This window comes from Osmerus eperlanus, chromosome 1 (genome assembly GCF_963692335.1).
Source record: "Osmerus eperlanus chromosome 1, fOsmEpe2.1, whole genome shotgun sequence".
NCBI lineage: Eukaryota > Metazoa > Chordata > Actinopteri > Osmeriformes > Osmeridae > Osmerus > Osmerus eperlanus.
Window position 1 is genome coordinate 8,706,537 of NC_085018.1, and position 12,785 is coordinate 8,719,321.

General features: G+C 40.6%; 1 protein-coding gene across 2 annotated transcripts; it reads right to left on the bottom strand.

Moving 5' to 3' along the window:
- Positions 1 to 388: 388 nt before the first annotated feature.
- wdr1 (WD repeat domain 1) lies at positions 389 to 12,471 on the bottom strand. Of its 2 annotated transcripts, none has more exons than XM_062457096.1 (15): positions 12,312 to 12,471; positions 11,369 to 11,490; positions 11,111 to 11,201; positions 10,845 to 10,992; positions 7,829 to 8,009; positions 6,450 to 6,527; positions 6,031 to 6,111; positions 3,876 to 4,109; positions 3,205 to 3,294; positions 2,818 to 2,972; positions 2,636 to 2,723; positions 2,346 to 2,456; positions 1,990 to 2,163; positions 1,735 to 1,879; positions 389 to 1,346 (listed from the first exon to the last, which is right to left on the bottom strand). In XM_062457096.1, the coding sequence occupies exons 1-15, from the start codon at positions 12,325 to 12,327 to the stop codon at positions 1,240 to 1,242; spliced, it is 1,821 nt and encodes a 606-aa protein (XP_062313080.1). In that variant the 5' UTR covers positions 12,328 to 12,471; the 3' UTR covers positions 389 to 1,239. The 2 variants fall into 2 exon arrangements, with proteins under 2 accessions (XP_062313080.1, XP_062313070.1); XM_062457086.1 differs by having other exon boundaries at positions 2,818 to 2,969; positions 3,202 to 3,294.
- Between the last annotated feature and the right edge of the window lie 314 nt (positions 12,472 to 12,785).

Here is a 12,785-nt window from a genome sequence, read left to right on the forward strand (position 1 = left end):
GTGATAAAGGAACTCAAGACAACCATTTGTTCTTTAAAAGAAATATATATAATATCAATGTGGTGCTTAAAAGGAGTTCAGCGTCAATCCAAACTTATCCAAAGTTAATCCAAAGAGTTATTCATGAAGGTTCTTGACAGTGTTTGATCCCTGTAAAATAAAATGGAAGCTAAACTATGTATAGTTCTGATGGCAAAATTTAATCTGGAATAATCTGATTCAAGAATGAACATAAAGGCCTTTGTGCAAAAATAAATGGCCAAAACTATCCATTTCATGTGTCGATACAAGCACCAATATCCAAGAACATCTGTCAACAAAACCAAAACAAGCCAACTCATCTTTACAGCAGAATGGAACAGGAGAAAACAAACATGATTGCAACACATGCATAAAAAGTGTTTTTATTATCATTAATATTATGAATCATTTCCACCCTTCAGAAAAAGTGGAGGCATCAAAATAATAATAAAAATAGACATGGGAGCATAGTGAGCCAGAATAACCACAAAAACACTGCAACAATACAGGAGCGTACACAACATATTGTGATATTCCTTTCATTTCTCTAGGTTCCTATTATTGCTCCCCCAACCACATCTTTCTCAGACCTTTGTTGTTTTCTTAGTGACAAAGACATGTTATGGAGGCAAAGACGAGGTGAAAAAAAAAGCAAGAGACCCATCTCCAAAAACAGTTACGTTCACATCTGTTGCAAACAAATTTACAGGTGGGCAAAGTTGAGGTCGATTACTTCAGTACAAAATACTCTAAACTCAAATATTTGGAAACAAGCAACACAATTCAATTCATAATTTGTATTTTAGTTAATTCCATACATTTACTACCATTTAAGAAGAATTGACCCCAACAGTGCAGACAGGCATTTCAGTTTTGACTGAGATTAAGGCTGTTGCCTATGGAATGTTGAGCCCAGAGGTATTCTTACCCCCTGAAAAGCTCAAGATATCAAGTGCTTTTTTTGTTTCATGTTAAACGTTTTGATCATCGTGCACTAGTCAACTGATTTAAAATGTTATCAAAAACACCGCTTGAGGGATCTTTGATATGAGCTTTTCCGTGCCATGAAACACACTGACAATTTCAGGGGTTGTCTGACAATAATGCGTTTGACTGTAATTTAGATACGGAAAACATTGTAGATGTAAGAGAAGAGAGAGATGTAGGTCTACATTAGTCCTTGTTCCTAATGATCAATCATTGTATGTCTTGGACAGATCAAAATTTAACAGTCCACTGCTTGACACTGGCATCGTGGGAGGTGGTCACTAGAGTGTGCTCATCTATCCAGGCCAAGCCGCTGACGTGGTGCAGCCGGTGAGAGTCTGTGCAGAGAGAATCAATTCAGATGATTTCATTCACTGACCTTGCTAAAAAGGTGACTAGTAAACATCCATTTGTATGAAAGACAAATACTACTGACGTTACGCAATGTTTGTGTGAATAAATGTGTTGTGCAAATGAAAGGTTGGGTAATTTTTTCCTTCGTCTGTATTGAACAGTTTATTTAAAAGTAAATAAACAAACTATTTCAAAACAGAGCAATATTAAGCTGCCATGGAAACAAACTGCTATAAGACAAAGTCTAAAGATAAAGACAGGAAACGAGGTGGTGTCAGTTTGAAATGATCAGATACAACGATTGAAAATAGCCCAATTGGTAAACAGAAGATAGGTAAATTTGTTCATGCAGTGTGTGCGTGTGCCCCCCACCTGGGATTTTCAGCCTCTTGTCAGCATCATTGACTGTCCAAATGTAGACCATCATGTCCATTCCGCCGCTGGCGAAGTGCTCATTATCAGGTGACCAGGCCAGAGTGACAATCTTCGCATGGTGACCGTAAAAGTCATTTTTGACCTAAGGGTGGCGATATTGCAACACAGTCTCCATATTACTATTTAAGGCCGACTTTGGGGAACCATATAGGCTAAGTTGAAAGCAAAGGGATACATGAGAGGAGTACATACCGAATACCCATCTGTCACAGTAAAGACAGTGACAACCTTCTTCTCATCAGTGACGGCCAAGTAGGCTCCGTCATTGGAGTAGGCCATGTCTGTGACCGCCCCCTTGGCTTCCATGGTCTGACCTTCCTCCTTTAGTGTGTTCCCTTGGACGGTATACAGATGGATTTTGCCATCCTGCAGAGAGAAGGGGAAAACACACAAAACAATAATTATAATGTTGTTTTACAAAAACATTCAACATTCTTGAGTTGATATAGTAATACAATAGTTTTACTAGGTTGTAACATTTTGACATTTATATATTTTGTACATTTCTATTACATTCCACCAAGTCACACTAAAAGGCCGGTACTCACAGCTCCACCCACAGCAGCAGTGGCACCTCCTGGGTGGAGGGCTCCTGCCTCGGGCTCATAGCTTAGATTGTCCATCGTAAACACTTTCTTCATGTCTTTCAGCAAAACCACCTGGCCACAGCAGAAATCAAGAGGAATCATGAGATATTTTCAATTCAAGAAACGTTTTTAATGCCAAAAGGCTAAAACATAATAAACCCAAGTGTAAAGTTTAAAGATGGACATGGTAAAAAGTTCTTATTGCGAAAAAGTATTTAGTCTGAAAGACTGTGTCAAGTTGAGACAGTTACCTGTCCGATACAGACAGCAAGCGTCAATCCTCCTTGCGCAACAGACACGCATTTGGGTTGGACGTCCATCTTCACCAAGTCGGAAGCACTATGAAAGCAGCAGGTGTCAAAGGGTTCCTCCCACAAAACAAACATGTAATACCACTCAAATCAGATCTTGCTGTATATACTCATGGACTCACCTGTACTCTTTTTTCTCCAGGTTGGTAAAGCGGACAGTGTCATCCATGCTGCACGAGACCAGCTGGCCGGCGCTGTCCACCGCCATCTTGCTCACCTGGTTGCTGTGGCCCTTCCCAGAGAAGTCGTCGTTTTCCCCGGATTCAGAATCCCAGTAATGTGAAGCTTTGTTAAGGAAAGACTGTGGCCCCAGGTATAGTTACTTTAGGAACTGTAGTGAGGAGCAAATTACTCATGTATAGCTATTTTGATCTTCTGAAGAGCAATTCACATTAAAGCTTCTGTAAGGTTCACTTACCGGGTACCAGAACAACTACATAAGTAAAGAAAATAACATGCACAATAACTAAAGCATGACTTAAGCAGTCTCACTTATGTGGTGAAAGGATATTGACATGTCCATCATGGCTGCCAGAGTAGATGTATGTCCTTCCCTTGTTTTTGTGAACAGTTAACGACTGAATGGATCTGCTGTGACCCTAAAAGATGCATAGAAATCAGACAGTAGTAACTGAAGTGCTGAATAAAGTGTTTCTTCGGTATTCTTTTGAATTTCAAAAGATCCATGTGAAACTTTTGCTTTTGACAATAGAAAGGCAATATTTTGTCATGCAATAAAAAAATAGTTTCATAATCAACCCTAGTTTCTGAAAAAAGTCAAATATCCTGTGGACTCTTGGCAACTGTGATGCATTTCCTGTTACTGAACAGCTACTTGTCATGAATAATAACACCCAATGAGTCTGTCTTGCAGAACCGAAATTGGTTTTGATAAATTGATGAGTTCCACCACTTAAAATGTTGCCTTGGCCACACAATAGACAACTCCAAATCATAGTAGCCCAAGCTATGTAATGTAAAATGTGTGTAACAAAATCATCTTAGACAATTAGACTCGATTATTATCATGTTACATATATTAATCTCAACACTAGTCAGACACTGACTAGTGTTGACTGACAAACACTGAAAATCAGATTTCAGAAATAATCCTTGGACGGTTTCTGAAGTGGCTAATCCAGCCCCACCCCCGCGAACTCTTGAAACAATTGAGCCTGACCTTAATTGTGCGGAGCGGGCGGTCTGGGTTGTTCTTGTCCAGGTAGTTGATATAGCCAGACAGGGAAATACTGAGGAGGTGGTCCTTCTGCCACAGACAACCCAGCTGCTGGTCCATGACATCTGCACCCATGTTGAAGGTGGTCAGGGCCATGCTGGTCCCCATGTCCCACAGCTTTACTGTCTTGTCCCCTGAGGCCGAGATAAGCTTGGAGCTATCAGGGCTCCAACTGACCTGGAGGGTCACAATAAAAAGAATGAGTGGGCAAGTTATGCGTGTATTCTGAACAGACATGGAATGAGGGACATTAGAGCAGAGAAGACCAAATAATCCCAATTGAAATCCCTTTGAGAAACAAATGGGTTACAACCGAGTACCACCATATAGTTCAGTGTTTCCTTTAAATTTCTGCCGCCAGGGTATCAGAAATAGGGCTGTACAAAAGGCCGTCTATTAGCAGTGATAGAGTGCATGTCGGAGAATAGCATGGACACGCGCTTCACACCGCAGTTGGGATTGCGTGTGTGCGTCCTTGAGAACTGTAACAGTGCGTTCATACTGCAGCGATGCGAATCGCTTGCCATCGCTCGCCTTCCCACAGTTCACCACGCTCGGGGGCGTTTCAAACAGATTAATGTAGAATGTAGTTCTCTAAAGTCACTGTTGTAGTTGTCATGGCCAAGTGTGCAGACTTGGGTTTATGTACTCGCAACATCGATCAAAATACAACTTGTATACAAAATACAAAACTGTTTAATAGACATACACGTTGACATGTTTAAAAAACGTTTTATTATATTACTCGAAGTCTCTGCTAATAGATACAGTAGGGAGTTCCAGGCGGGCTAGCTAGCTAGTTACCACAGAACGAAGTTACGTAATGTGACTAGACTGAATTTGAAAGTACAAGCACCAACAACTTCGGCAACCTTGCGCCATGCATCGTCGATTTTTACATCTGTACGAATACAGCTATGTATCGTACAGGACTGGGTAAGCAGCCACACAAACGATTCGTTTCTCCTCCACCTTGAAACCTAGAAATGTTTACCATGGTTGCTATGTTACGAGAAACAAGAAAACACTCCGATTGGCCATCGCTAGCGAAAATCGCTCCTCATTTACATAAAGTTGAGAAAATCTCAACTCGGTCGCGTCGCTACCCACAATGCACCACGCAAGCGATTCGCCTGGCTCCATAGAAAATGAATGGAAAACACGTTGTCGCTCGCATCGCGTCGCTGCAGTGTGAACGCACTGTAAGTCTTATAACTTATGTTGTCAGTTCATTTAAGCCTGTTATTGTATTAGTCTATAGTTCTTGCAAATTTAAATTAAGTTAACTGGTTATTTTCGTTGTTTGTATTCTTCCCCTGCTAGCTAAATTGCACGTCTGTTGATTCGATAACGATTGCTGCCCTTGCTCACGTTTGTATTTTAAGTGCATTATTATGCTGAAGTAGTTTTAATTAATAAATAGTGGTTTTATTTTTATTTTTTGCTACAGAATGCTTAGCCTATCCAGATCAAATGAAGCTGATGCTTTCGAGTACCTTAAATTGATAGGCTAGGCTACTGACCATTTACAATAAGTTGTTACGTCAATTATTAAACGGCAGCATTTATCCCATTTAGAACATACTTTATGACTGGAAGGTGTCTTTAAGTAGCTTAACTTTATTGCTTTAGGGAAAATAGGACGAAAATATGTGCTATATTACATTAGACTATTACATTAACCTGCTCCGAAATATAGGGTTAGAACTTTGTTTCGGCTGCTAACAAAAAAATCGTAGAGGAAACACTGTAGTTATACAGAGGAATGAATGACTATTACCAATTGATTTGGCAAGAAAATATGATTTAAACAGCAACACTGAATAGAAAGTAACTGAAGGAAAGTTGTGTTCTCAAAGTATAACACAGCCCTTCTAATTTGAAAAGGAAGGCCTCCATTTAACTTGTTTACTCAATACTCCCTGTTGCAGGCACTCAAACTTTCAGCGATTAGGTTTTCCTATCTCAGCAATGTAGCCTCACAAACAGCTACTTACATTGAGGAAACAGCTCAGTTAAATAACCAAAAGTACAGCACAAGTGAAAGCAATAACTCCACTGAAAGAGTTTGCATGTTAACTGCATTCAAGAAACTTACAGCATAGATTCCACCTTCATGGGCCTTTTCTCCACCGACTGAGCCAATCTTTTCTCCTGTCTTCCCATCATATAAGAAGATCTGAGGGAAAAATACAGTGTGATCATTTTGGTGCTCTTGTCTGACTAACGTGCTACTAATCATATGAGTTAGCTACAAGGAAACCTTTATAAATCAAACTTATTTATAGAAACATTGTACCACATTTCATTTTGGTATTGTTTTCCCTGTAAAAAAAACCCTCTTTGGGGGATTTATTTATTCATTCATCTATTATGTACTACCAAACGTTTCTACCAAAAGAGGAAACATACCCCTCCAACCCAAAAGGTAACACTGGATGGTCTATTAGGGGTACTTTTTGCAAGCTCATCTTGAACCCTGCTCCTTCAGACACTGTTCAAGGAGGCCTCACTCACCTGACCGTCAGCGGCAGCAGTGACAAAACGGTTGCCATCTGGAGAGAAGCGGACGCAGTTGACAAACCGAGCGTGGTCCTAAAAAATAAGAGGAGAAAAGGTTTTATGTAATGGTCAAATGTGTTCTTCAAGATCTATTGCTGTCTTTTATTCAAAACACAGACTCTCTCAAATACCATACTTTTTATATATGGATATTTTATCATACAAGTGGGGTTGCCAATTTGGCAGCTCTCCTGATCATTAACTGTCTGGGGCTATCAACATGAAATAACCAACCAACTACCGAACCAAACAAACCCTGATAAATGTATAGCCTTAAATAAAAAGACTACAATTCTAGGGTTTGGGTTATGCAATACTTGACGGGAAACGCTGCATGACAATCACAGTAAAGGAATATCAGCATACTGTATCCTACTGTAGAAACCTTGGACATGCTGACTAGATACCTGATTCCGTGACTCACAACCCACATATAACTGGAAGGCTACAGCAAGCAAGATCCTCACAGATCATATATGGTTAGGCCTACTTTGCCTAATCTCTTTCAACATTAACCTGAAAAGTTGTGCCGAAGTTGATCATATGATTGTAATTGCTTAGCAAAAAAGAAAACTGCGCCTAGCCTCTCTGAATAAGGAAGAAAACTACAGCAGTGAGGTCATGTTCTTATTAAGGAAGTGTGCCAGAGTACAGGCCTACTCTAGCAATGTTTTAGCTGGGGGGTTGGGAAGGGTAAAGAAAAAAGGAATCGGAACAGCAGAATACCCCTTAAAAATGGTTTCCCTCTTCCGTGTAAGAGATCCTTTCGGAGGAATGTTTTGTTCACAAACATCCTCTGAATTTCCTGAGAATTTTGTAATATGTGCACAGGCGCACAAGACCGTGCTATGTGTTCTTCCCAAATGGTACAAACTAAGAAGAACTGAAAACCTTTAAAATGCAGTATTTGAATTGAGACTTACAGTAGTCTACTTCTCCTAATGCAGTAAAAGGATATATTGGTGTCAAGTGTCAACCACAAATTTCCAAAACAGACTATTCAGCCTTTCTCCTCACAGAAATACAATTCAATAAAGCAACTCAGCAATATACCACACAGGAATTTAAGGTATCCTTGTATTACATGTATCAACTGAATCCTTAAGATTAATATAACCAAAACATGATAATTTTTTCATTCTTAATCAACATAATGCTCCACAAGGTGCAACCCCAACCTACTCCCAGAACATCAAATAATTAAAAAGGGATTAATGGGATTGAGTGTTCGTGCTTCTCAAGTCGTCTCTGTACACCTCTGACCCTAATCTACAACATGATGCTCCACTTGGAAGTGAGCCATCCAAGCGCTACGCACTTAATCTTAAACTCACGTTAATGGTGAACTTGAATTTGAAAGGGGGTCCCTCAGAGAAGGTGCTGCAGTTGTCATCGCTACCAGTGATAAGGCGATAGGGGCGGGTCTGCTTGATGTCCACGCTGTTGATGACTTTGACATGGCCCGAGATCTCTCCCACAGAGGAGCCAGAGTCCCACAGGAACACAGCCCCAAATCTATCAACAAAAGCACACACAATCATCGTGACAAAAGAGCTCTGACAAAGTAGTTCAGTTAACTGCATTTAATATTGGAATCCAATCGACTTATTTGAAGAGTGCCAAACAGAACCATTGATTTGTTAATGAAAATCCAAGGCAGACATTCAGCCATTTTGTGTCCGATACACAGCACCGGACTGGAGTGTCAGTTTTTCTTTTCGAGTTGAGGGTGCAGTACTACTGCATGTTCCGTAAAGACATAACCACTTGATTTAGGTAGGAGTAAGACTGTTCCTTGAGTGCCCCAGAGTATGAATACTTTCATTCTACCATGATTAACAAGGTTAATTTCACTTGTCTTGGTTCTAAAATGAAAACACTGATGAGTAAAATCCTGGTGTATGTAAACACTGAACTGGAAAAGCCTGAGTGACTTGGAAGGAGAGTTGGCCACCTCTGGCCTAATCCTCCTTTAGCATTCAGTGTTCACATTACTCAGTGTTTCCCACACATAGACTATTTCGTGGCGGTGCGCCACAGGTTAAACACCGGCCGCCACACATTGAGTTTCGTTTTTTTACGCTATTACGAACACGCAGCGTACTCGTTCAGTTGCATTTCCTCTCCCTCCGTGTCTGTCACTCACGCGTCTCACATACAAACTCACACACAGCCCCTCCCCTCCGTGCACACCACGTCTGTCTCGCGTGTCATGAAAACGAGATCATCCTATTTGGCCTAATTGGTGCAGAGAAGACGGCTGGCGAAAGTTTACGAAAGGTTGGTATCTCTTTACACAATAAAAAGTGCTATAAAAAATATTATATTTCAATACAATGTTGTCAGTGTATTAATGTTGGAGTCCCGACCCGACCCTTAGCAAACAAGCGATTCCCTGAAAGTTATCTAGTCGGAAGTTTTCGGTAAAATGCAGTTGGGTTGTCGAGGTAAAAACATTATGCTAGGTTATATGTAGCAGCTGTGAATCCAATAAACGTATTATAAATAATATTATGTAATGTTTTTACTTTAACACGTTTGCTGCTTCAATCCAGATGAGTATAGAAAAGTACTTTCTGAAAAAGGCACGTATTGAGGATGAGGACCAGCCAGAACCGGAGGTATCAGTCTGAAACAGCGCTGAACAGTCCGACCAGTATAGTAATTAGGTTCCTCCGGTAGGAGGGAACCTAGTGTTATTCTTGGTATTCTTATTAGGTTCCTCCGGTAGGAGGGAACCTATTGTTATTGTTGGTATTCTTATTATTATTTTTCTTCTCCTTGCGCCCCAATATCTCAAAAAGTCCCTTGTCACTAATTTGGCACATTGATACTACATCCAAGTGGGTACCCCCACACCAATTATGGGCCACATCGGACATAGGGGGCGCCACAGGCCACGCCCAAATGTCCGATTTTCAAAGTGATGGCATTTCCACCCCATTGCTCCAATTCTTCTGAAACTTGGTGTGCATGCCTCATTTTTCATGAGGAACAAAAAAGCCTCAAGGACCCATAAGGTCCGCCATGATGGATTTTCCTGTACTGTGATAATCTGGGAAAACCTTCAAAATTCCTCTTCTCTTGAACCAAAGGTGAAATTGACTTTAAATTTGGTACAGATATGTATCATTGACGTATTTAAAAACGTTACTTAAGGCAATTGAATCAAGTACAAAATGGCTGAAATGGGTGTATTTATGTAAATGTCCACATTGCCTCAATATGTTTGTGTCACTAAATCAAATGTATTTTTGAAGGATGGTTCAAACCTAATAAGCTTTAAGGTGACATGCCTCTGAAGTACCATGCAAAGTTTCACCTTGATATGTCAAAATATGATTGAATTAGAGCTGTTTCAACCTTGGCTGAATCTAACAACGCTTACCACAGGAGAAACAGCTTACTTTTTCATACAGTAACTGAACATGACAATATTTAACACTGAGAATAGCTCAATGGGCTGGGACGGTGACCTGCAAAGTATAAGGTCGTAGGTTTGAAGCCAGCCACAGTGTTTGATCCTGTCTTAAATTTAAATATCTGTTTAGTTAAACAGGATGACATCGTTCTGAAGTACCATGCGCAATTTCACCTTGATATGTCAAAAGATCATTGAATTACAGCTGTTTAAAACTTTGGCCAAATCGAACAATCCGTGCTTCAGGAGAAACGGCTTCCTTTTTTTGTACAGTAACTGACCACGTATAATCAGCCTTGAGGGTAGCTCAATGGGTTGAAACGGTGTCCTACAAAGTGCAAGGTCACAGGTTTGTATCCAGGCACAGTCTATTGGCCTGTCATAATTTTGATTACTTGTTTAGTTAAACAGGCAGACATCATTCTGAAATTTTACCTCTTGTTGTCCAAGTCTCGATCATCTACAGTGTACATGTTTATAATATTTTGCCATTTTGCGGAGGAACCCGCATCGCTGCTTGCAGCTATATTTAGTTTTGTTATTAATTTGTTTACAATATTTTCAGGCTTCAACCAGTGCTGCTCAGGCAAAAAGACAGGGTCAGGGAGAGAAAGCCTTGTTTTAAATTAACGCCAATAAAGTTCTGTGCTAATTAATATTGAACGAATGATTCCTCCGCCCGCAACCCCCCCCCCCCCCTCCCCCGGTCGGCACCCGGTCGGCCCCCACACATTGAGGTTGGATCTGTGGGAAACACTGTTACTGTAGAGTAAATATGGCACTCCAGCATAAGTGAAGTCTGCTTTAAGTGTGTCATTGTGGTAATGCATGAAAACATTCAACAGCAATATGCTGCTAAGATATAGCAAACCAAAATCCCTTTTAAGAGTGACTAGACCCTTTTTTAGTTGCACCAAGAGAAGACTCACTTCTCACGTCCCTCTCCAACGACCGCAATCCTCTTGCTGTCCTCTGTCCAGGCTATGTCCTTGATCTTTCCCCCAAAAGGCTGGTACTCATACTTCAGCAAGTGCTCCTTCTGGGTGGTGTCCCAGATACGGATTTTCCCAGACACATCTGAAAAGGATGAATTAGATTAGAGCGATTAGTAAAGCTGGGCTACCGATTGTAAAAAGGTTGGTGGCGAAGCACATGCATGTACACTCAAATGTATTAACTATCTTAAATAAGCTACCTCCAGAAGCGATGTAGAAGCCACTGGGCGCATACTTGGCCACCGTAACTTGATGAGGATGCTCGGTGTAGATGTCGGCGATGGCAGGATTCTTAGGCGGCCAAATACAAAAGGACCGGGCATTATAATTGTGTACAGTAAAACATTACTCTCGTCCTCTGTAGCACATGCATGCTGCCATGTCGGGCTGCTTATGTGTTTTTATAAATCAAGATTAGTTTTAGATCATCTTTATTAGAACTCATGTGTGAGATTTACATCAATATTTCTGATGATGACGCTCTTCCCGTTGGTGTAGAGAAAGTTGTTGCCTTTGGGATCGCCACCTATGACTTTCGCGACTCCCCTTTCCATCTGCGGGAGGCTGGCAAAGACATGCTCTGTGTAAGAAAATAGGGGTGTGTTAATGCTGTAGTGTACAGTATTTTGTCAGTGAAGTGTGAAACGTTGGTCCTCGGCGTAGCAACAATTAAATAATGTTCACGTTTGCTGTTAGTTTTACAACCACTACTACTATTATTTAAACTATCCTGAACGAATACAATTCGACCTAAAATCCCAAATAATGCTTGAAAAAAGCTGTGCACTTTAAAGAGCATTTCAAAGGAGACCAATCAACAAAAAATGCACGACTGATTATTTTAATTGATATGCACTATGGGATGTGTCCTGATCACGAATCAGCCGTTAATAAAAGAACGACAATTTCAGAAAAAGACTAGGAATATGGCAGACGGCACTGAATTTGGACAGCACGAAATAAGGCACTGCTGCCCGCTTTTAGAATTAAAAAATAAAAGTCACACGCGCCACCACATTCTGTGACATGTCATAACAATGCATTGCATATTTCCGTGCACAGGCGTATTTCCCTGCTAGCTAGCTAGAATAGTAAAGCTAACTGAGCCACTGAACGCATTTGTATGTCATGTCGTGTTTCACATATTATACATTGTTGGTGGATAAATAAGGCGAATTGGATTTACACTGGCCTGTTAAATGTGTGTCCATCAGGGCATAGAATGTGATTTGAGGATGGGCGAGGTTAGTTATTGGCTAGCAGTTTGCTAGGTAACCAGCAAAGCGTACTTTCTGTCAATGACTGGCATGAGTTTCTCGTAATTGTACTAAGAAAAGGAGTACATTAATCTTTCTATGCACATTCGTTAGATTGTAATATATTTAAAAGTAGAAGACTTACTCAATTCGTAGGACATGTTTGCAGATTCTCTATTTATTCCTCCGATTGAATGAAACACCGTACCTCTGTACGTCTCTACACCGGGTTGGAGACAGCTAATCCGCACAAACACGGAAGCGAACAGCACACTCGGTATGCTTGTCTTTGCCCATATATAGTAAACTCAGCAACGACGCGAGCAGCAGCCGCCACCCACTCGATTTGCACTCCAATGCCTATCAAGGAAATGACGTTTGATTGAATATTTTAATTCACCAAAACCATACAAGCTAATAGTATAGCCTATGATAATTCTGATATGGTAGTGTAAGGGCTGTGGAATTTAACCTACAAAAAACTCCAACTACGCATGCGTTGTTCCCAAAATTAGGCTACTAAATTCATTTTGGATTAATTGCTACAGAAAGACAACGCCTTTGTACTATCCATTGGGTCACTTACATTGCACTCGCTTTCTCACACTGGTTTATTCTT